Below are 23,476 nucleotides of genomic sequence, written 5' to 3' on the forward strand. Positions count from 1 at the left end.
TGCACCTGGCCTGGGACCATGGGTGCCAGGGCACCCTGGGAAAGGCGGGGTGCCGGGGCACCCATCGCAGGGATGGCCGCGGTGCTAGCAGCAGGTTTCGGCAGGCCGGGGCCAGCAGGTGCCCGTGATGTGCCTGGATGGACCAGCAGCGCGTGTGCCCATGGGTGCACATCGGTGCGGGGTGGTAGCACCATTGGTGATTGATGCCGTGCCCTTGCTCGCTATCTGCTGCATTTCAGCCCCCAAACGGGGCATCGCCATCCCTGCCAGCACAATACCTCGCTCCAGCCCCGGTACCCCGACATGTCACCCACTGCTCCCTTCTCGCCCAGCCATGGGTGTCCTCGCTCCGCCCCGGTGCCATAGCTGCAGGTGCCCTCAGCATGGCCACAGCTCACCAACATGAGATCCTGGGCAGGATCTGGCCCCCGGGATGCCCAGCCGGGGCTGGGGACCGCCGGGCACGGCGATGCGTGCTGACTTGGCTAATTTGTTGTCTGGCCGTGCTCCCCTCCTCTTAGTCAGTAAAAAGCCAGCTCTGGCGCAGGGATTTGGGAGGGGGATTAGCTGAGCCAACCATCTGCTACCAGGCCAATAATCATCACCGCGAGGAAATCCAATAATTAAAAAAATATTGTTCCCACCCGCCGGTCCTCCAGCTACCTCCGTTGCGGCACCGGGCCGCGTGTCCCCCCAGCGCTGGGGGTCACAGCGGAGCGGGTCCCCGATTGCCCTGCCCCGTGCCTGGGGGCAGCCAGCACCCATGGGCACCCTGCCGGCCCCGGGGCACCCGGGGGCTCAACCTGGCGGTTTTGGGGGAGAGCCCAGGGCAGTCGAGCCGGGTGCTGGCTGGCGGGGCACATGGTGTCACCGCCAGGCCCAACGCCACCGTTGCAGGGCTGATGCCGGGGCCGCCGTGGTCCTTGGGGCACCCGGGCGGGAAGAGCCGCCCCGGCGGCAAGGGCGAAGCGATGTGAAGGAGCAAACGTTAAACCCCGCGGCAGGGTCGTGACTCAGCTCCGTGACAGACGCTGGGGCAGATGCCACGGGATTACTCAGCCTAAAACCTTGGAATCTGCTCTCCCCCTCTCTCCCCAGCAGGCAGAGAGCATTTAATTACTAATTTACTAATTACCCAAAGATGCTGCCGACAATCTCAAAAACTCCTGCCAGGGAGGCAGCCCCGGGGCCGGCTGGTCTCTGCCGGCCATAATCCAGTGGGCGGTGGGCAGCGGGGCCGGCCGCGCCAGCCGCCCCAGCCCATGGAGCCACCTCGTTTGAGGGCATCTCCAAGCGATCCAGCAACGGTGCTGGCTCCCGGTGAGGCACACCTTTCCAGAGAGCCTCGGTCCACTGGGGGTGGAAATTTCTGCAAGGGGGTCAGGGCTGGTGGCTGCCCCGTTGCATCCGGGTGCCTGCACGCTCATGTCGAATCCTCCGGCTTGGCCACATTTCGGCCAAGCCAGTCTCCTTCTCTTTGCTGCCCGGCAGCTTTGCTGACAGATTTACCCCAGACGGTGCTTTCTGGCAGGGAAAAAGGGATCATTTTGCTGGAAGAGGCCAGCTCTCTGGTAGGAAGTGCAGGCAGGGAGTTTCTGGGCTCACACGCCATTCCCGGAGTAGAGCTCCCTTTTAAATTGCAATGGCCCTGCTGTGGGGTGGGATTTCTCTATGAGAAACTCTGAGCATGGAAGAAACCATCTCATTTTAAGGGAGAACTTTGCCCTTCCCACCGTGATGGGTTAGGGTCACAGTTGCTCATGTTTCACCATAGAAATGTTTCTTTCCGCTTCAGTGTAGGGCTCCGGTTCGGCCCACCAGCATTTCCAACTTCCTGCTCCAGGACGATGTGTTTTTGACTCCAGCTGGGGACAATTCGTCCTTCGGGAAACCCAGGTGGGTTTTGGGCTGACCCAGGGAGCATGAAGGTGGGTTTGAGTGTCCCAGCCCCACAGGACCATGCCAAGCTGGCAGTTGGGGGGCCAATGGGGTCTGGCAGGGGATAGTGGGGAACAGGAGAAGATGAGGTGGCCTGGAGGGATGGTGGGAACCAGGAGGGGATGACGATGGGGATGAGGAGGGGTTGGTGGGGACCAGGAGGGGATGATGGTGACCAGAAAGAGACAGTGAAGATGAGGTGGGGATGATGGTGATCAGGATGGGATGACGGGGATGAGGATGGGATGATGGAGAGCAGGAAGGGTGGGTGGGGACCAGGAGAAGATGGTGGGGACCAGGAAGGCATGATGGCAATCAGGATGGCATGATGGGGATCAGGAAGGGTTGATGGAGCTTCATAGGGAGCAGAAGGGCATGCTGAGGACCATGTGTGGACCAGGACAGGACAATTGGGATCAGGAGGGGATGATGGAGACCAGGAGGAGAGAGTGGGGACCAGGTGTGGTTGGTGGGGACCAGGAGGGGTCGAGGGGCTCTGGAGGGGATGATGGGGACCAGGAGGAGATGAGAAGGTCTAGGAGGGGAAAGGAGGGATATGGGACTCTGCCGGCTCCATGCAGCCTCCAGCAGCAACAGGAGGTGGCTGCGAAGGGTTAACGCGGCCACCCGGCGCTCAGCCGCATCCGCATCCCGCGTCCCGGGGCCCAGGGGAGCGCGGCTGCCAGGCCTCGGCTCTGGTTTCATGGGTAATTAGCTCCCGTTTATTGGCAGGCTCTTTTTCCCTTTGTGCACCCCGAGGGAGGGCAGCAGCCCGCAGCCCTGCCGTGACAAATGATGCCATGGGCTCCGAGGTCGCTGGATGACAGAGGGCTGCGGACGCGCGGTGACAGCTCCCATGTCACCTGCTCCAAGACCTGCCAAAGCCTTCACTGACCCCCGGCACAAGGATTAAAGTTTAATGTGGCTCCGTGGCTGACCTGGCCCTCGAAACCCAGTGCTAGGGCAGATGCCTGCAGCGCGCTTCTGCTCCGCGTGCAGCCCCGGTGCTTGATCCGACAGGTGCCAGGGCCAGCGTTTGCAATGCCCTTCGCCAGCGTCACCCGTTCAACTGTGCACCTGGGGTGGACGGGCCATGAGCCGCGTCTCCGTCCCTACTCTGATGCCACTGCCAGCGGGTTGCGAGTGAAAGGCGAGTGGCAAGTCAGGTTTGTTCACCCTGGGATGGGCCCCACCACACCGTGGCCTTCAATAAGTGAGGATGGGCTCCATGCCATGGGCTTGCGGTGGTCAGGCTGGTCGGGACAGTCTGGGCACATTCCCACAGACCCCTCATATTTCCGGACACGTGAAACTGGGGACGGCCTCGCCTCGCCCTGGCACCGAGCGCTGCAGAAAGCGCCACGCTCGCTCGCAGACGCTTCCCGGGCTGCAGACCCTGGCGGCCACCAGCACCCGGTGCCCCAGCCCCATCGTGCGCCGTTGGGTGCGGAGAGGAGAGCGCTGGCCGGACGCCTCCGCTCCGGACTGACGCTGGGAGCGTGTGAGTGCACAGCACCTGCGGGAACCTGGGCAAAGCGGGATTTTAACACCCTGCCACAGGGCTGCGGGGCTCCAAGGGTTTCACTGGGCTGCAGCAAAGGACCCAGCGGGGCAGGTCAGAGTGCTGCCTCGTGGCCCAATTCGGAGGAACATCGCAGAGTGAGGGAACCGCAGACATAGCCCCAGAGGCCGAGGTGAGGCAGCACCTGGGAGCCGGCCGTGGCTGTGAGACCGGCCATGACCGCGCGGCCGCTGGGCGTGAGCGAACCCGGGGCTGGCGTGGTGCCTGAGGGCAAGGCAGGGCCGAGCGCCACGGCTCGGCTTTCTGCCATGGTACACAGCACCTGGCAGCCTTTGTGCCAACCAGCCCACATTTGGGTCGGAGATGTCCCCAAGCCCGGGCTGAGCACAGCATCCGTGTCCCCAGCTGACTGGACATCCCTTCTTCTCTTTGCAGATGAACTTCCTCTCCCAGGTAATTCGGGGAGGACCAGCTGCCCACTGCCCTTGCTGTTGCCCCAGCTCACAGCCTTCCACCCCGAATGCTTCTGACACCAGTGCGCATGGGGACGAGTGCCCCGCAGCCTGGGCCCAGCCATCTTGCAGAGCCAACCTCCCACCTTGACCCCATGCTCTCGTATTTTGGGGCAGCAGGATGCTGGGTGCCCTCGGAAATCCCCTCGGATGAGGACTGCCCACAGGATCCTACCCCTTGGCTATGGCACCCAGCACTGTTGGCCCCTGTGGCTGAGACTGTGGTGGGTGCTGAGCCTTCCTGGGTGCGGGGTGGGTGCCCTGGGTGGCTGTTGGGCGCCAGCAGGGGATGGGTGTGATGCTGAGCATCCCAGCAGGATCCTGTTTCAGCCGACGGTGCAGAGCGGCACGCGCAGATAGGCCCCCGCGCTGCCCCACGCCTGCCACCTCTGCCCCGCCTCTCTTCGCAGGTGAGCGCCGTGGTCAAGGCCATGCCCGGCACGGACGGGCCATTCCTCCAGCCCTGGAGCTGGCTGCGTGCCTGGGTGCGACGGAGGTTTGGGGACGCTGATGGAAGCGGTGCTGGCGTGGGGCAGCGGGGCAGGGCAGGAGGAGGGCAGCCAAGTCTCGTGGTAGATTCATCTCTAGCTGTGCCCGCAGAGGGGTGCGGGGCACGGGGCAGGTTGCGTCCCGGTGGGGCAGGTTGCGTCCCGAGGGGGCAGGTTGAGTCCTGGCGGGGCAGGTTGGGCTCTTGGGCTCGGTCTCAGCATCCCCAAGGATGCACTGGGGCTGACTCCCGGTGTTTGTCCCTCCAGGTGAGCAGCTCCACACAGGTAAGCACCAGCACCCACCCTGCATGGTCTCACCACCAGCACCACCTGTAACAGGGCAAAATGCTGCATGGCCTGGGATTTGTTCAGCTCCCGTGGCTGCCCCGGGACCTAGCCCACTTGGGCTGGATGGGGACGGCCTCCCAAGCCCCTTCACGGTGGGTTGCCCAGTCCATGGAGACCCTGAGTGAGCCCAAGGGAAGGGCACCCACTGGGGACAGGCAAAGAGGGGCCGAAGCGGCAGGTCGGCCCCGTCCCCAAGATGCAAAGCTGTGTGGGGCTGCCGACATCCCTGGGGTGCCGGGCAGCCCTGACGTGCAGGCCCATCCCCAGGCCGCGGCCGGGGCGGCGAGCACGGCCGCCTTCTTCCTCTGCGAGGGGCTGCTGGGCCAGCACTTCGAGGTGGTGCCCAACGGGGCAGCCGAGCCCCAGCCCGGCGACCTCTTCCTCTTCCCGCTGGCCTCGGCGGGCCCTGGCTGGTGGGGCGCCCACGCCGGCGTGTACTGCGGCAACGGGGAGATCATCCACCTGGAAGGTGAGCCAAGGGCTGGGGGCCGGCACCGAGGCGGGCGCCCTCGAGCCACACAGCACCGCGTCTCTGACCACAGGCGCCGCCGGCCCCGGTGCAGGGCCCTTCCCGGAGAGCCGAGCGGGGATCGTGGCCAAGCACGGCAAGAGCCATCTCCTGCGGACGCGGGGCCCGGCCAAGGTGCTGAGGAGGAAGGGAGGACTGGACCGGGCGGCGCTGCAGCGGCGGGTCCGCACCGCCATGGACGAGGCCGTGGAGTACAACGCCGTCACCTGCAACTGCGTGCACTTCGCGCTCGCCCTGCTGGGCCTGGGCCAGCTCGCCGTGGGCACGGTGTGTGCCCCTCAGCACAAGCACCCCACTGCTGCCCCGCGCTGCGGGCGAGCACCGATGGGGCATCACCGGAGCCGTCTTCTCTCCTAGATCTCCCCGACGCTGCAGTGAAGGAGGCTGCGATCCAGCCTGGGCCCTCTCTGAGACCAGAGCATCCTTCCCAGGGCTGGCAGCAGGATTCAGGAAGGAGTTGTGTTGCTGGAGTGGTATCTTCAGCTTCAACATCTCTCCCTTCTTTTCTTCTGCGATAATAAAAGATTGCATGTAAGCGAGCCTGTGCTGCGTTACGGAGGGAGGGGATGGGCAGCGGTGTGTGCGTCACGGGGACAACGGTGACTTTTAAGCAGGCGACCCTCCACGTGCCCCTGGAGAAGAGCAGTGAGAGATGGGAGAGGGGCTGCCGTGGCTGGGGCTGGCGAGCGGGCTGGCATGGTGGGTGCCGCCACAGCTGCGGCCGCGGGACGGCCACCGGGACCGGGCTGGGGTGGCCTACACCCGCCTTAGCAACAGGCTCTGCAAAGTGGTGGGTGCTGTCACCCGCTCCCGGCTCAGAGGAAGGGGCTCCCGCCGGCGCGGCTGCTGGGTGCCCGCTTGCCCACGTCGCAGGGGTGCCCGGGGAGCAGAGCGGGGCCGCAGTGGGAACGGCCGGAGGTGGCCGATGCCACACTAAAATGGCTTCCGGGTGTGAACCAGGTGCGCAGTTTCACCTGTGCCTTTTCACTTTTGCTTTCCTATTCTGGGAAACTCATATCCCAGCAGCCACTGGCCCGTCCTCTCCTGGGGCAAAGGTTGTCTGCCCGGAGGTGCCCTCAAGGCAGCACGTATTTTCGAAGGAAGGACCCACCGCTCTCAGCTCTCCTCTGGCCCTCAAAGGTAAATCGATGCTTCTTTGGCTGCTGGCCCTAAAGTGCATTATCAAAATGGTCCCCTGCCCATTTTACTGGTGCTGCCTCGGGTCTTGGTCGCTCCGGGACTTCTCCGCAGTGAGGACGAAGGAGTGGCAGAGGAAGAAGCATGCGGGGGGGGAGGAGGGGATGTTTAGCAGCAGGGAGGATTTCTGTGTCTGTGAAGTTTTGCTCCTACAAAAGAGGATGTTTTTATCAGGGGGCTCAGACTAGGAGGAAATGTTTTTTAAAGGGAGAGAAATCAAAAATGAGAGCCCCGTGCCGGTTTTGAGATGTCTTTGCATGACATGCCTCTCCAGGGCTGGCCATGTCACCTGCAGCTGCTCTTGAAGTTAATGTTTAGACCTAGATGTCAAAAATTAAACTGGAAACTTTGGAAGTTGGTTTTTAAAGGGTGGAAAAAAAGTTCTTAGGTGTGTCCGAGTTCATTCTGGTTTTTGTGCTTCCTGTTTCACTCCTGGGTTTCTAGCCAAGCCCACCAGCAGCGTTTTGATGCGTTTCTTGCAGCCCGGCACTGCACCGAGCAGAGGTCTCCTTGCCGCTCTGCTCACCCGCGCTGCTCTGGCTCCCCCAGGGGTGAGGGATACCAACGACAGTGGTAGACACCTGGAGAGACCCCAAGGTGACAAAGTAAGGGTGCTCCCAGCCCTGCGCAGGGACTGCGTCACAGCGGGCTGCTCGTGCCTCTACCGCCGCTGTTCCGCGCGTGCATATGGACAAGGATCGCTTGGCTGCTGCAGAGCATTTCTAGCCTGAATATCACGGGCACCAAGGAGCGTTTGAGGAATTTTCACAGGACTGATGACTTTTTACTTGAGCCAACAGTCCTTACGGCTAGTAGGAGCAGGCATGCTCAAGGTGTAACGTGTATGGAAAGGGACCTGCTGCTTTGCATGGGAAGAAAAGAGGAAGGAGCACGCGGGTGGAGGTTTCCTGCAGGCTGAAATGATTTTTCTCCTCTGTTTTTACAGATGGCCGGCTTTTGGGTAAGTCAAAAGGGCTTCGCTGGACTCCCTCTTTTCCTACGTCTCTCCGCAAGGCATCGCGAGCAGTGCTAGCCAGGGGCTGTTTTGCAGCAGTGGTACCTAGACGAGAGGGCGACCAGAGGCGGGTGGAGGAACCTCGGTCACCGGAAGACGGGCTGGCGGCAGGTTGGATAAGCGAGCTGCCCCGGGCTGCTCGGGACAGCTGGGCACAGGCCGCGGTCTTTGTGGAGAGGGGGCTGTTTCCGGCGGGGATGATGGGACCATTTTTAGCTCTTTTTAAGAAAGAAGCTCCATCCCTCCTGGCTCCCCGGAGCATTTATTCATCTCCTTTTTTCTGTATGTTTTGCAGAGATTGTTTGAAACGATACGGTTTGTGCTCAGAAAGAGCATTCCTGCTTATGGGGTGGTCTTTGAGACCATACAAGATGACGAGCCGCAAATCGGAGACATCATGTTATTTCCAATGATGTATAAATCAATCTCTTCTGGAAGAATCTTTACACATGCTGCTGTTTATTGTGGCGATGGCGAAGTCATACACTTTCAACGTAAGTTTGTGGCCTCCTCTTGATTTCTTCTCAGCCCCCAAAGCATGTGACAAGCCACAGGCAAAGGAGCAGGGGCAGCCCCCGCTGTGGCCCCCCAAAGCACCGGCACAAATGGGCCGCCACAGATCCAAAAAGCAGAGAGTGAACCCGCCAGTGTGGTGGCCAAGGGGCGACGCCGGCTGAGGCGATCCGGGGCCAGGGAGCAAGACCCTCATCTTCCTCCCGGACAGCCCTTGGAGCCCTGATTCCTGTGGCGGGGGCAGCCTTTGCCTGCACAAGAGCGGCTCTGCGCCCGGCCAGCAAAGGAGGTCGCGCACGGCTATTGCTGGGTTTTTTCTTTTCCAGGCACTGACTTTATGAGAAACAAAGGATGTGTCAGCAAAGAAGGCTACAGGGCCATGAGAAAGGAGCGGGGGAAAGGCCAAATCTACAGGAAAATAGATGGGGTCAATCTCGAAGCTTTCAAAATTAGAGTGCGGGAGGTGATGAATGCAGAAGCCGAGTATTCACTCACCACCACCAACTGCATTCACTTTGCGCTCTACCTCCTGGGCCTGGTGAAGTTCTACCACGAGCTGGTGAGTAGAGAGCCCCGGGGCCACGTCCCCGCCACGGCCCGCGGAGCCTGCCCGGCCAGGCCGCCCTGGAGCGGAGCCCGCCCAGGCACCAGGCTTCATGGCGCCTTTCCCCGGCAGGTCGAGTTCCCCTAGCACCGGCACAGACGCAGCAGCAGGACGGTGAGTAGCCCGGTGGCGCCGCTGGGGCCCGGCAGCCGGTGAGGCGGAGGGCGGCGGGGGACACCCGGCTGCCCCCCGGGTGCCAGCCGCCTCACGGCCGCCTTGTGTTGCAGGAGAGCTGCCAAGTGGTGTGAGCAGAGGCCTGAAACCCTCCGAGGACTCCAGCCTTCCTCACCTCCAGCCTTCCTCACCTCCAGCCTTCCCCAGCCCCTGGTCAAATAAAGAGCGTGCGGCTGCCGCTTTCCATGTCCGGCCTCACTCCGGCCTTTCCCCCTCGCTCGCTTTCTGCTGGGACCGGGCGGGTGCCAAAGCAGCCCGAGGGAGGCCGCCGCCATGTTGGGGCCCGCCGCCACCATGCTGGGGCCCGCGCCTCGCTGCTGCCTGTCCCCGCTCCTTCGCCCCGTGGGCCAAGTGCCCGGGAAAGGCCGAGCCATGCGCTTCGTTAGGATTTTCCATGCCATCGGGTCCGCGGGCGGCTCCCCCCCCGCCCCCCCGGCAGGGCAGGCGTCGCTGCCGCGCGGGGGTGAAGCACCCGCTCCGCTCACCGGCCGGCGGCCGCGGCGGGCTCGGGGGGACGCGGGGACGCGTGTCCCCCTGCGCCTTTAAGAGGCGGCGGCGGCGGCGTTGCCCCCCCGACTCCACATGATCCTGACATCAGCTGCATCCCGGCATCCCAGCCCACCCCGCATCCCGGCCTGCCGCCACCGCGCATCCCGCTCCGCCGCCGCCATGGCCGCCGGGCAGGCCTACAGCGAGGAGAAGGGCGGCTCCTCCAGCCTGGGCGAGCCCGAGTACGGCCACGACCCGGCCAGCGGCGGCATCTTCTCCTCCGACTACAAGCGGTAGGCCGCGGCGAGGCCGAGGCGGCTGCGGGCCCGGCGTGCGGGGGGCTGCCGCCTCCCGCGTCCCCCCTCGGCGCTGCCCCGGCGCGGCCGGCGGCGGCACCCAGGACACGGGGCGGCAGCGGGGCCGGGGGGGCCGGGCGGCACTGGGGCGCGGGGATGCGTGGCGGATGCTGGGACACGGCGGGGGGGAGGCCAGCGGGGGGGTGGGGGCGTTTGGGGCGAAGGCGCTGCGTTTTGGGGCAGGGGACGGGAAACGCCGGCTCAGGGGATGGCACCCGAGCAGCAGCGTGGTGTGGCGGGGTGACCAGGGACGGGAAGCTACCAACGTCCCCCAGCCCTGCACCCGCTGGTGATGTCCCCCCAGCCCTGCACCTGCTGCTGATGTCCCCGATGTCCCCCCAGCCCTGCACCCGCTGGTGATGTCCCCCCAGCCCTGCACCTGCTGGCAGTGTCCCCCCAGCCCTGCACCCGCTGGTGATCTCCCTGATGTCCCCCCAGCCCTGCACCCACCAGCGATGCCCCCGATGTCCCCCCACCCCTGCATGCCCCCATGATGTCCCTGCTGTCCCCCCAGCCCTGCACCTGCTGGCAATGTCCCCCAGCCCTGCACCTGCCAGCAGTCTCCTCAATGTCCCCCCAGTCCTGCACCCACTGGCAAAGTCCCCCCAGCCCTGCACCTGCTGCCAGTGTCCCCCAGCCCTGCACCCATGGGCAATGTCCCTGATGTCCCCCAGCCCTGCACCTGCTGGTGGTGTCCCCCCAGCCCTGCACCCCCTGGCAATGACCCCCAGCCCTGCACCCCCTGACAGTGGCCCCGCAGCCGTGCACCTGACGATGATGTCCCCCAGCCCTGCACCCACCAGCGATGTCCCTGATGTCCACCCAGCCCTGCACCCACTGGCAATGTCCCTGATGTCCCCCAGCCCTGCACTCCCTGGCAGTGGCCCCCAGCCGTGCACCTGCTGGTGATGTCCCCCAGCCCTGCACCTGCTGGTGATGTCCCTCCATCCCTGCACCTGCCGGCGGTGTTCCCCAGCCCTGCACCCACTGGCGGTGTCCCCGATGTCCCCCCAGCCCTGCACCCACTGGCGGTGTCCCCGATGTCCCCCATCCCTGCACCCACTGGTGATGTCCCCATGCCCTGGTGCCGCCCTCCCGGGAGCCCTTGCCCAGTGGGCAGCGCAGGGAGCCTGGCAGCATCCCCACAAGCCCTCACTGCACCCATGGCGGTGGCCTCGGCGCCCGAGGACCATGGCTGGACCCGCCGTGGCTTGGTCCTGTGGGTCCTGCCCACACGTGCCAGCACCTGATCTGTGCCCTTCGGGGGCTGACGCCCCACAGGGATGGCGGTGGCCAGCCAGGCCCCACGACGCGTGCCGGAGGTGATGCCAGAGCCCGGCCGGGCTGAGGCGCAGGGCAGGCAGCAGGGCCCCGGGTGCGAGCGCCGCCCCGGCCATGGGTGCCCCCGCGGGGTGCCGCCCGGGACCCTGCAGCCAGCGCCGCGGTGCAGCTCCGGCTGGAGTAACGGGTGCTCGCGGATGGGGCCATAACGAGGCGCGCAGTCACTAGATGGTGCTGTGCCTTCTGTCCAGGGACGGCGTGTCCGTCCGCACAGCCTGCGTCCTCCTGTCCCTTCTCAGCTGCATCCCACCAGTCCCGTCTCAGGGAGGTGGGGGCTCAGGGCCGCTGGTAGTCACCCCGGCTGGTGCGTGGGGACAGCCTCGAGCTGCCCCGTGGGCTCCTCGCCCATTCCGGCGTCCCCTCAGGGATGGCAGGGCCTCGGTGTTGCCCCCATCCTCCACCTCCCGCTCGTCCCCTCTTGAGGGCTGACGATCACGGTCCCCAGACAGGGCTGGTGGTGGCCATGGCTGGGGGCTCAGTGCCCCCTGCGAAGCCACTCAAGGTGCCCGGGAAGCAGCTCCCTGCAGAGCTCTCCCACCCGGCGAGGCAGCAGCCGCGTCCCTGGATGCAGGACAGGTCCCCAGGCATCCTCAGGGTGACAGAGGGACCCCAGGGTAGGGGACCATCATGCAGTGCCAGGCCTCGGCGATGGCCTGGGGTTGGGGCTGACCCCTCCTGGCCTCGCCACTGAGCATCTTCCCCCGCCACAGCACCAGAGCAGCCGAAACCATGAGCCCCAGGCCCTGCCAGGGGACATGCCGCTGCCGCGGCCCGCGTGGCCGGGACGTGAGGGGCCACCCGGCGCCGTAGCATCAGGTTTCAGGTGGTGGAGCGGGGAGGAGGAGCGAGGCCCGTGGCAGGCCAGAGAGCCAGCGGGAGCCCGGCAGCCCGGCAGTGGGGCTACGCCGCTGTCAGCGTGGGGCAAACGGGCGGTTCGAGAGGCCGCCGGTGAGCCGGCTGCACCCGCCGGCTTCGCTGACCGAAGGGATGCTGTCGATGCCGCCGCTGCAGAAGCTGCTGCAGCAGCTGCCGGCCGGCGCAGGCGGCCTGGGGAAAGCACCAGCGGGCGCCGCGGCCGAGGAGGCGAGGAGCCCGGTGCTGCCCGCCGACGGAGGGCAGCAGGCCTGCTACAGCGCCCTGCGAGCCGACGAGCTCCGGCTGCTGAAGCGGCCCGAGGCGGAGGCCGTGGCGGAGAGCGGCAGCGGTGCCGGGCAGCCACAGCCGCTGCGGTAAGGACCCCCGCGGGTGCCCGCCAGGGGAGCGGGCAAGGGACGAGCCTCGAGAAGGGGGCACACGGAAGCGTGGGCCATGCGCCGTGCTCTCGAGGCTCTGTGGGACGATGGCAGCGGGGACTTGTGCCGAGCATTGTCCTGCCAGGAAGCCCCAGCACCACCAGCTACGTGTGGGTGCAATCCGGGCGGCCAGGGTTTTGGGGACGGTTTAGTGTTTCAGGATGCGACGCTTTGTTTAGCAACTGGCGTGTGCTCATGGATGGCAAGCACGTTATTTCTCCAGACGCTGAAGTGCTTTTGGTGCAAATTGGTGCTGTTTTGGGAAAGCTCCCATCCCCACGGGACAATCTGGGAAGAGGCTGTTGCAGGTGGATGCAGCCTTGCAGGTCTAGCGGTGCCGTGCCGCCAGGTCAGCTCGGGGACCGCAGGGACAGCTGTGCCAACCAGCCTTATAAAAGGGGACATTGGTGACAAGGAGCTGACAGTGCCCAGGGCGACAACCTCAGCCCACGCGAGTTGCCCCAGCAACGCTCCCAGGGCCGCAGGGTCCTTTTTCACACACCTGTAACCAAATTCCTGCCCAGATAAATATTTCACGAGCAGCTGTGGATTGGGTTCCCAGCCTGGCGCGGGCATCTCTCCTGCCCCAGCCTGACCGTGGGAAGGGGGCAAAGCCAAGCGAGTGCCCTCTGCCTCCAGGGGAGCCCTGAGCCAGGCTGGAAACAGGTGGGAAAAGTGAATAAAATGGAAAACAGGACTTTCCTTCCTCTGTTTCTACATCCTGAAGCTGAGGTCCTCCTGATCCCAGCACCTGAGGGCCACATTTGGTGGCCCAGGGCGAGCAAAGCCCTGGGAGCTGGCAGTGGGCACTGGAGGCTGCAGCATGCCCAGCATACACATGGGGACCCTCCGCAGTAGGTGCTGGGTGATGGCCAGGGGCTGCTGGGAGTGAGGGCTTGCTCCTCACAGCACCTGGGCTGCTCCACAGGCATGATGACCTCAAGGAGATGCTGGATAGCAACAAGGACTCGCTCAAGCTGGAGGCCATGAAGAGAATCGTGGCGGTGAGTGTTGCCGTGGCACGAGCTCGGCACCTGGCAATGCCGTGCCATGGGCTCGCCGAGGCTGCGTGCCTGGTGTCACGCTGTTCCTCCCCCCCAGATGATCGCCCGTGGGAAGAACGCCTCCGATCTCTTCCCAGCTGTCGTCAAAAATGTGGCCTGCAAGAATATCGAGGTGAGGCAGGTCTCAGCTGCTGTGCACATGGCCAGGGTGGGCAGCAGCCTTTGCATGGCCTGTGGCAAGAAGCTGCCAGGTGTCCCCGCTGCGGGGTGAGCAAGGGATTGACACCCAAGGGTGTCCTCGGGTCTGGAGCAGTTCCTGGAGGGATGCTATTTGGCATTAGAAAGGCTTTGGGGAGGGCTAGTGTGGGCTGAGTTTTGGGGGGATGGAGGCACTGGATGATGACAGCTGTCCTAGTATGGGGATAATCCTGGGGGAGGGTCTGTGCTGCGGGGTCCTTGCCACCTTGGCCACCCTCTGCCGTGCGGCCCGCAGGTGAAGAAGCTGGTGTACGTGTACCTGGTGCGCTACGCCGAGGAGCAACAGGACCTGGCCCTGCTCTCCATCTCCACCTTCCAGCGAGGACTCAAGGTAGGTGGCCTGGCTTCTTTTAGGGGGGCAAAATCGGGGCTGGGAGGCTGAAGTGGGGTTGGGCAGCCCCAGGGGACCTCCAGCTGCATCCTCTCACTGGCGAAATCCCCATCCTGGAGGGTCCTGGTGGGGCCCAAGAGCCCATCCCAGCTTGCTGCAGCGCTGTGCATGCCCACTGCAGGACCCCAACCAGCTGATCCGCGCCAGCGCCCTGCGGGTCCTCTCCAGCATCCGTGTGCCCATCATCGTGCCCATAATGATGCTGGCCATCAAAGAGGCAGCGTCGGACATGTCCCCATACGTGCGCAAGACAGCCGCCCACGCCATCCCCAAACTGTACAGGTAATGGGGTCTGTGGGCCACCGGGGGCCCAATGGGGTGGCTGGGGCCCCATGGGGTGGCGTGGTGGTGTGGAGGACAAAGAGAACTCGTTTAAAGATTTGTACTTGCTGTTAAATTGCAGTTTTGGGGGTATGGTGCTGGGGTCCTGCCTGCTTGGCATTGGTGGGCAGACGGCTGAGGAACGGGGTTGTTTGGGGCAGTGTCAGCCCCATGGGACTGGACTAGCTGTGATGTGCTCCTGTTCGTGCCGACCCTGCTCTCCCCTCGCAGCCTGGACTCAGACCAGAAGGACCAGCTCATTGAAGTGATTGAGAAGCTGCTGGCAGACAAGACCACGGTGAGCTGGGTGCCCCATCTCCCCTTTCCCAAAATGTGGGGCTGCCACCCTCCCCAGTGAGCGCCCGGTACTCTGGCTACCCTCAAGCCTTACGTCTCCAGCTGGTGGCCGGCAGCGTGGTGATGGCATTTGAGGAGGTCTGTCCCGAGCGCATCGACCTCATCCACAAGAACTACCGCAAGCTCTGCAATCTGCTCATCGACGTGGAGGAGTGGGGCCAAGTGGTGATCATCAACATGCTGACGCGTTACGCACGCACCCAGTTCCTCAGCCCCAACCAGAATGTGAGTGCGGCCACCCAGTGCCATGGCCCTGCCAGAGCTCCTCTGGCACCAGGGGCCCCGCGTCTGCCACTGGAGGAGCCTCGGGTGTCCCCAGGCAGCCCTCGCAGCGGGCAGTGCTCCAGCATCTCATGTCTGGGTCCAGGCACATCGCAGTGGTCCACTGATGTGGTCGGAGATAAGGGTGATGGGAAGGTGGGATGAAGGGCTGGGGTGGTGTGGGAGGGCCAGCCCAGGCATGGCCACGGACAGCTGGGCTGGCACTCGCCCTCCCTCCCAGCGGGGCTGCAAGGTGTCCCGTGTGCCGGCAGGAGTCCCTGCTGGAAGAGAGCGCTGAGAAGGCCTTCTACGGCTCCGATGAGGAGGACGCCAAGGACGCCAAGGCGGAGGCTGCCTCACTGGTGAAGTGCAAGCCCTATGTCATGGACCCTGACCACCGCCTGCTGCTGCGCAACACCAAGCCCCTGCTGCAGAGCCGCAACGCTGCGGTGAGCCCCATGGAACAGCCACCCCCTCGGGGAGCCCTGTCCCATCTCCTCCAGGCCCTGCTTGGCTCTCAGTCCAGCCCCCAGTGGCCAGCAGCTAGTGTCCTAGCATCTTTTCTCAGGACCTCTGATGGCCATGGTGCCACCAGGGGGCTGGTGGGGCCTTCAGGGACCCCCAGGAGGAGAAATGTGGTGGGTGTCCACATGAGTGGACCTTGCTTTCCTTCCTTGGGGTGTTATTGGGCTGGTGCTGGGACATGACTGTCGCACGGGAGCTGTGGGGTGTCCCCCATGGTGTCCCTGTGCCTACAGTGTGACGCACAGGTGTAATCCCACAGGTGGTGATGGCCGTGGCTCAGCTCTACTTCCACCTGGCACCTAAGGCTGAGGTTGGCGTCATAGCCAAGGCACTGGTGCGACTCCTGCGGAGCCACAGGTCTGCAGCACGGAGGCTTTGCTGGCCCCCCGCAGAGCCCCTCAGCCTGCTTGCTGGGATGCCCTGGCCCGTGGGAAATGTGGGGCTGTGGTGGGTCCTGCCCCCTGCACAGGGATGTGCTGGGAGGGCAGCCGGTCCTGGCCCCACTGACCCTGCTCCCCCTCCTCGTCCCCACAGTGAGGTGCAGTACGTCGTGTTGCAGAATGTGGCCACCATGTCCATCAAGCGGAGGGTGAGTTTCAGCTGCCAGTGCACCAGAGGTCAGCCCCATTGCTGCTGGAGCAGACGGAGGGTTTGGGAGGCAGCATGCCTCCTGCCCAGGTCCTCAGAATCACCTGCCCATGGGTAACTTTGGCATGGGCTGGGCAGCCGGTACCAGGGGTGCTCCTAACACTGCTGGCTCTCCACACAGGGAATGTTTGAGCCCTACCTAAAGAGCTTCTACATCCGCTCCACGGACCCCACACAGATCAAGATCCTCAAGGTAAGCCAGAAAAGCCTAGCTGGACCCTTTGCTGGTAGCCCCACAGGCTGCCCAGACCCCTGCCAGGCCTTCAGGGCTCCTAGGATCCAGCCCAGAGCCCCTTCTCCATAGGGGGATGGGAGAATGCCAGGGACCCAGCCCCCTGGTACTGTGTTCCCATGCTGCCTCTCTGTGCTTCCTTCCCACAGCTGGAGGTCCTCACCAACCTGGCCAATGAGACCAACATTTCCACCATCCTGCGGGAGTTTCAGGTATGCTGGGGCCACGGGCACGCTAAGACCACCTGGTGCCACTCCAGCATGGCTCCGGGTGCCAGCACCATGGGGGGATAGAGGGAGATCCCCGCCAGGAGAAGAGGGCTTTCGGCATGCCAATTTCAAGTATGGCATCGTCTCCAAAACTCCTGGCATGCAGCTGCCGTGCAGGGGGATTCCCAGCACTGGTGCATGGGTAATGTGCCTTCCACATGCCCGTGCAGACCTACATCCGCAGCATGGACAAAGATTTTGTGGCAGCCACCATCCAAGCCATCGGGCGCTGTGCCACCAACATCGGGAAGGTGCGGGACACCTGCCTCAATGGCCTGGTCCAGCTCCTCTCCAACCGGGATGGTGAGCAAGCATGGCCAGGGTGAAACAGGGGCTCCTTTGCTCTTGGAGCAGGAGATCTCAGGGTAGGACCCTGCTAACGCAGGCTCTCTGCCTGCAGAGCTGGTTGTGGCCGAATCCGTGGTGGTCATCAAAAAGCTGCTGCAGATGCAGCCGGCCCAGCACAGTGAGATCATCAAGCACATGGCCAAGCTCACTGACAACATCCAGGTGAGTCAGGGTGCTGCGCAGCCCCTGGAGCCGGGGTCCACCCCGGTGGAGGGCCAGTGGGTGTATGGGCTCGGCACCATGGGCTGGGAGGCAGCCGTGCCATGTGCCAATGGCCATCCTTCAGGTGCCCATGGCACGGGCCAGCATCCTGTGGCTCATCGGGGAGTACTGCGAGCACGTACCCAAGATCGCACCTGATGTGCTGCGCAAGATGGCCAAGTCCTTCACCAATGAGGAGGACATCGTGAAGCTGCAGGTCATCAACCTGGCAGCTAAGCTCTACCTGACCAACTCCAAGCAGGTACCAGTGAATGGGCTCCCCATGAGCATGGCGTGGGGTGCAGGGCTGAGATGGCCCTGTCCCTGTCTCAGTTTCCCTGTTGGGAGGGAGAAACTGGCTCTGAGCATGCCTGTCGGTGCAGAGCAAGCTGCTGACCCAGTACGTACTCAACTTGGCCAAGTACGACCAGAACTACGACATTCGGGACCGGGCCCGCTTCATCCGCCAGCTCATCGTGCCCACTGAGAAGAGTGGGGCCCTCAACAAGTATGCCAAGAAGCTTTTCCTGGCCCAAAAACCTGCTCCCATCCTGGAATCCTCCTTCAAAGGTATCAGCCCTGGCTATAGGGTATGGGGACATGGGAACTGGGGGTGTGGATGGGGAGAGCTGTCACCCCAGCAGCACATGGCTGCATTGGAGCTGCCCCAACTCTTCGTCCTGCCGTAGATCGGGACCATTTCCAGCTGGGCTCCCTGTCCCACCTGCTTAACGCCAAGGCAGTTGGCTACCAGGAGCTGCCCGACTGGCCGGACGAGGCCCCCGACCCTTCCGTGAGGAACGTGGAGGTAGTGTGGGGCAGTGCAGAGGTCCCCAGGGCCTGCCGGGGTGGTGGGAGACACTGGGAGCCAAGGTGGAGGAGCTCCAGGGCCTTGACAGTGTTGCCCTCCTCCGCAGGGAGGATGCACCTCCCAGCTGGGGAGCTGCAGCAGGCTTTGGGACAGCCCCAACAGGGGCTGCTCAGGTGCCTTGCCGTCTCCTCGCGTGTACCATGTGTGCGCAGGTGTCCATACACCAGCTTGCTGTGCTCAGGGACACGTGTGGCCAGCCCGGTGTGGGGGTAGGAGGGGGGCAAGGGTAGCACTTTGGGCTCTGTGCCCATGGGCGCCAGCCCTGCTCCATCACCCCTGTCCTTGGCAGGTTCCCGAGTGGACCAAGTGCACCAGCCGTGAGAAGAGGAAGGAGAAGGTGGAGAAACCTTTCTACTCCGATTCAGAGGGCGAGTCAGGGCCAACTGAGTCAGCAGACAGCGGTGAGGGCCCGGGCAGCACAGTGGGGTGTCGGGCTGTGGTGCCACGAGCTGGGCACAGGTCACCAGGGTGGGGGGATGTGGGACACAGCAGGCGGGTGCCGGACGGGGTGGAACGCAGTGCAGGGACATGCGATGTGGTGGGACATAGCAGGTGGATGTGGGATGCAGCGGGGGGATGCAGGACATGGTGGGACACAGTGAGTGGATGCAAGACATGGCAGGACACAGCAGGGGGATGCGGGATGCAGCAGGACGTGGCAGCAGGGCTGAGACGTGCCCACTCGCAGAGCCTGAGTCCGTCAGCGAGGAGAGCGAGAGCAGCAGCAGCGAGGGCAGCTCCAGCTCCGGCAGCGAGGAGGAAGAGGAAGGCAGCGGGGACCAGTCAGAGGACAAGGAGGAGGAGGAGAAGAGGAAGAAGAAGAAGGAGAAGGAAGCCCCTCGGAAAGCATCCCTGGAGAGCGCTGGCAGGTACCTTGCACGCCACGTCCCGTGGGGCTGAGGATGGAGGCAGGGTCTCCCCGGCTGGATCTGCATCCTCGAGATGTGGCCTGTCTGAGCTGGCCTCTCCCTGCAGCCGCAGCGAGGAGGAGGAGGAGGAAGGGGTGAAGAAGGGCAAGAAGAAGAAGCAGCAGCAGGGGAGGAAGGGCCGTGACGAGACCTCGTCCGAGGAGGCCAGCGCCTCCGAGAGCAGCTCGTCTGAGTCAGACTCGGGCTCCGAGGTGCAGGAGTCACCAGCAGAGGTGGAGGGCAAGCGGAGGAAGGCGGTGAGGGCCAGGATGGGGAGCAGCATGGTGGTGCGGGGCTGGCCTGAGCCCCTTTGCTCACCCCACGGCTCTCTGCCTCCTTCTAGCCTGCCAGCACCAAACCCGGTCCCAGGGCCACTGCCGCAGGCCCCAAGGAAATCTCCCTGCTCGACCTGGATGACTGTGAGTAGCTGCCACAGGGCCAGGGCTCGGCTCTGCCCTGGCTGTGGGGCATGCAGGGGTCCTGCCACCCTGTCTGCCCCCCTGCTGCCACCCCAGCGGGTGCATGGCCAGGCTGGGGGTGCCCCCCAGACAGGCCATTACTGCATCCTTGGGGAAACTGAGGCACAGGCCTCCCACACCAGCAGAGCTCAGAGCTGCACGAGTTCTTGGGGTGCTGCTGAGCTGGAAAAGGGGACTGGGATTGGTGGGGTCAACGGCCTCTGTCCCCAAGGATGGCTGCGGGGCACATGGCTGTGCTCATGGGGCCATGCCCATGTTCTTGTCCCCGTGCAGCTGTCCCCTTGCACTGTCCCCATGGGACTGTGGCCTGTCAGGGCTCTGCTAACTGTTTTCTCCTCGCCCCCCTATGCCCCACAGTCACCCCGCCTCCTCCCCAGCCCGTCCCCTCCAGCAACATCGTCTCCACCAGCCTGGTGACTGACCTGGAAGGTCTCACGCTCACCGACACCTCCCTGGCACCTGCTGTAAGTGACCCCAAATGTCCCTGCATCCCCCCAGGGACATCCCGCATCCTCCCTGGGGGCCATCCAAATCCACCGGTCATGGGCACTGCGTGCTGCAGCGCCCGGGCAGCCTGCTCACCCCCGGCCGTCCTCGCTCCCTCGCAGCTGCTGAGCCCGGCGTTCGGCTCGGTGAGGACCTACGAGCTGCTGCACCGCATGACGGGCGAGGGGCTCTCCGTCGAGTACTGCTTCAGCCGCCGGCCCTTCCCGCACGACCCCCACATGGTGGCTGTCCAGATCCAGATCTCCAACAACACCGATGCCGAGGTGAAGAGCCTGCGCATCAGCGAGCCCAAGCCGCTCTCGGGCATGCGGATCCAGGAGTTCCCCGAGATTGGTACGGTTGGGTGGGCTGGGTGCTGCCCGCCGGCCAGGTGCCCGCTGGCTGCTGGGGACGCGGTGCCAGCCGTGTGCTTTCAGAGAGCCTGGCGCCCGGCGACACTGCCAGCGTGGTCATGGGCATCGACTTCTGCGACTCCACCCAGGCAGCCAACTTCCAGCTCTGGTAAGCGCCTGGCACTGGGGCAACATGGGCAGGGGGTGCTCCAGGGGGTGGGGGACAGCAGGGCAGGGACCAGCATCCCTCCAGGGGACAGGGGATGGCCGGACATGGCATGGGGTACTCCAGGGAATGGGGGACAGCAGGAGCAGCACTGAGGTTCCCCCAGGGGCTGGAAGACAGTGGGATAGGCGTGGGGTGCTCCAGGGGACCGGAGGACGCAGCATGGGGTGGGGTCCTGCCTGTGGACTCCGGGCCAGCCAGAGCCTCTCACCCGCCTGTCTCTGCAGCACCCACACACGCCACTTCTACGTCTCCATCCAGCCGCCCGTGGGGGAGCTCATGGCTCCCGTCTTCATGAGCGAGAACGAGTTCAAGAAGGAGCAGGGTGAGTGCGGGACAGAGGCGGGCTGCCTTTGGGGGGACCCAGCGCCCCGAGCCCGGCGCGCCCGGTGCTGACGCTAACCACCCGTTTTATTCCCTCTGCCGCCCTCACCATGTCCTTAGAGCACCTCTCGCGGCTGGGCGAGGGTAAGTCGCAGCTCAGCCGGCCCTCGTGGGCAGGGGCGCACTGCTGACCCCCTCCCGCTCCCCTAGACTAGCTCTGCTGCCCTTGCCCTGTGCGAGCCCCCCTCCTGCACCCCCGGGCCTGGGGACGGCGGCAGCAATCCCTGGCGCAGCTCGGACAGATGCCATGCTGGGTGCCCCCGGTGCCGCCGGGGTCCCGGGGGGCCGCGCCGGGTCCCTGCACAGCGTGGAGGGCTCTGGGGCACGACGGGGCAGATCCCCGGCCCTGGAGACCCCGTGATGCCTGGCTGTGCAGAGCCCCAGGTATTCGTGGGGTCCCTGGACCCCTGCGCTCATGCACCCGGCCCCGCCACAGCAACCTTGTGCCACCCCGAGGGGCCCTACGGCCATCCCGTTGCCAGCACCAAGCCTCTCGCCGGCTGCGGGGACAGCTGTCCCCTGAGCACGTGGCCCCCGGGAGCCGCTGTGCAGCCTGACAGTGCCAGCGGCTCCCTCGCAGCCACTCACCAAGCTGCAGCCGGTGGCTGAGCGTGGGTCCCGCGGGTGCTTGGCGCTCCCAGCGCTGTGGCCAGGGGCCAGCAAGGAATGGGGACACCCTGGCTGCGTGTCCCCATGCTTCCAGAGCCAGCGCGCTCCGCAGCATCCCCGCAGCACAGCGGGGGGAGCCCTGGGGGGTCTGTGGCCACGGCACGGTGAGCGATAGGTGCTGGTCTGGCTGCTGCACCCGTAGCCAGGCCGGCACACAGTGGGTGCTCGATGCCCGCGATACCCGGGCTCCATTGCCCTGCGCTGCCTGGAGGAGCCGTTCCCCAGGGACATGGGACATGGCTGCAGGCTGCTGCCACCAGGCAGGCTGGCAGGACACAGAGACGAGCCCAGGAAGGGTCCTGGAGGAGGGATTTTCCCAAATCCATCCCTGCTGGGGGCTGGAGAAGAGCAAATGCTCAGGGAAGAGCAGGGTGTCGGGACCTCGTGGAAAGCCTGGGCTGCGAGGCCCCAGGCACAACGTGGGGTCGATGAGCCCCAGGATGGGGCTGAGCCCTCCCCCAGCACGCGGCTGGCACCTCGGGACAATGACCCCAGCGGGATGAGATGGGACAGGCAGAGGCTGGACGGGGGGCAGGAATCAGGGCTTGGCTCAGGGACACCAAGACAGAGCCCCGGAAGGGACACGGCCGCTCTCTGGGGGCGCGCGCGGGGCAGAGGGGCTCCGCAGACAGAGGGCCGGGGTGCGAGGCTGGAGATGGGCAGGTGCCTCTGCTGCCCGCCCCAGGGAAGCTGACGGGCATGAGCGAGATCACGGAGAAGCTGACACTGCCGGAAAAATGCCGGAGCGACCACGCCATCGTCCAGCAAGTGACCTCGGCCGCCAACGTGGGCCGCGTGCCCTGCGGAGCAGACAACGAGTACAGGTAGCCGGAGACGCCGCCTCGCACTGCGCTGCTGGGACCCCCGGCTCCTCGCGCAGCTCGAGCAGACCGTGCCGAGCCTGCGATCTGCTGCGGGGCCCAAATCGCGGAGGGGAGGCTAAGGGAGAACCGGCCAGGGGATGTTACCTCTCCGGTCTTACCCAAATCAAAGCAGCTCCCTGGGGGGATGCTCGGGTCTTACTTTAGGACAGGGAGCCCCTGTGCCGCCCGCACCCAAACCCACTGTGACAGTGGCTGCGGGTGGCAAAGGCCTCCCCAGTCCCGGCTGCAGCATCCCAGGAACGGCCGTGCCGGCCCGGTGCAGGATGCTGGGGGGCAGGGACAGGAGGGCGATGGCGGGGACGGCCGCAGCTCGCCCTGAAGCCCTGTGTCTGCCGGCGGGCAGGTTCGCGGCCAAGACGGTGACCAGTGGGAGCCTGGTGCTCATCACCCTGGAGAAGCGGGAGGGAGCCGCGGCCCAGCTGACCGTCAACAGCGAGAAGATGGTTATTGGCACCATGCTGGTGAAGGACATTGTCCAGGCCCTGGTGCAGTGACTGCCGGGCCCCGCCACAGCCACGACCCGTGCAGCCATCTCCTCTGGTCCACCCCGCTCCCCCACACCCTCTGCATCCACGTAACCTGTTTCTGCCGGGTATTTCTCGCCCTGAGCCCCAGCGTGGCGGGGCAGCAGCTGGTGGGGAGATGCAGGGATCTCCGGAGCCGGCTAGGAGGAAGGAGCGGGACAGGGGAGACAGGAAACAGGGCGATGCCCCGCTTGGAGGGGATGCGGCCGGCTCCAGCAGCGCACCTCCTGCCCCCAGCCCCTCGCCGTGCGACGGTCTCGTAGCGTAACCCTATTTATTATGGCCAGGATCTCCCAATAAAGCTCTCCTTGAACCCGCTCCCTTCGGCACCTCCGCTTCGCAAGCGCGGCGGCCGGATCGCCCCCAAATCGCTGCGCACCAGGCTGCTCCGGCCTCCCTGGGGAGGCTGCCCGTGTCTCTGGCAGGCGGCCACTGGCTCCGGGAGGAAACCCGGCTGCTGACATGCAGGTAGCTCCAGTTTGGGCTCAGCTGCTTGAAGCAGCAAGACACTGGGCTAAACCCTTTCAGTGCTCCCGCTGGCTGTGCCGAGCCGGGCTCG

General features: G+C 64.9%; 2 protein-coding genes across 3 annotated transcripts; both read left to right on the plus strand.

Annotated features, from left to right (window-relative positions):
* Positions 1–3,675: 3,675 nt before the first annotated feature.
* On the plus strand, positions 3,676–5,798 carry LOC112992409 (uncharacterized). The gene is made up of 7 exons (XM_026115458.2): positions 3,676–3,771; positions 3,896–3,913; positions 4,383–4,457; positions 4,728–4,745; positions 5,076–5,277; positions 5,393–5,604; positions 5,695–5,798. The coding sequence occupies exons 1-7, from the start codon at positions 3,676–3,678 to the stop codon at positions 5,713–5,715; spliced, it is 642 nt and encodes a 213-aa protein (XP_025971243.2). The 3' UTR covers positions 5,716–5,798.
* Positions 5,799–9,286: 3,488 nt separating this feature from the next.
* AP3B2 (adaptor related protein complex 3 subunit beta 2) lies at positions 9,287–23,306 on the plus strand. 2 transcript variants are annotated; one of them, XM_064517660.1, is made up of 28 exons: positions 9,287–9,622; positions 13,247–13,322; positions 13,420–13,494; positions 13,816–13,911; positions 14,093–14,253; positions 14,524–14,590; positions 14,692–14,874; positions 15,183–15,359; positions 15,695–15,792; positions 15,970–16,024; positions 16,205–16,276; positions 16,465–16,527; positions 16,755–16,887; positions 16,985–17,094; positions 17,219–17,395; positions 17,517–17,703; positions 17,823–17,941; positions 18,294–18,405; positions 18,693–18,873; positions 18,980–19,169; positions 19,256–19,331; positions 19,749–19,855; positions 20,000–20,231; positions 20,315–20,399; positions 20,684–20,781; positions 20,901–20,924; positions 22,195–22,333; positions 22,737–23,306. In XM_064517660.1, the coding sequence occupies exons 1-28, from the start codon at positions 9,423–9,425 to the stop codon at positions 22,885–22,887; spliced, it is 3,444 nt and encodes a 1,147-aa protein (XP_064373730.1). In that variant the 5' UTR covers positions 9,287–9,422; the 3' UTR covers positions 22,888–23,306. The 2 variants fall into 2 exon arrangements, with proteins under 2 accessions (XP_064373730.1, XP_025972197.2); XM_026116412.2 differs by lacking the exon at positions 20,901–20,924 and having other exon boundaries at positions 9,288–9,622; positions 22,737–23,305.
* Positions 23,307–23,476: the final 170 nt, after the last annotated feature.

This window comes from Dromaius novaehollandiae, chromosome 10, assembly GCF_036370855.1.
Source record: "Dromaius novaehollandiae isolate bDroNov1 chromosome 10, bDroNov1.hap1, whole genome shotgun sequence".
NCBI lineage: Eukaryota > Metazoa > Chordata > Aves > Casuariiformes > Dromaiidae > Dromaius > Dromaius novaehollandiae.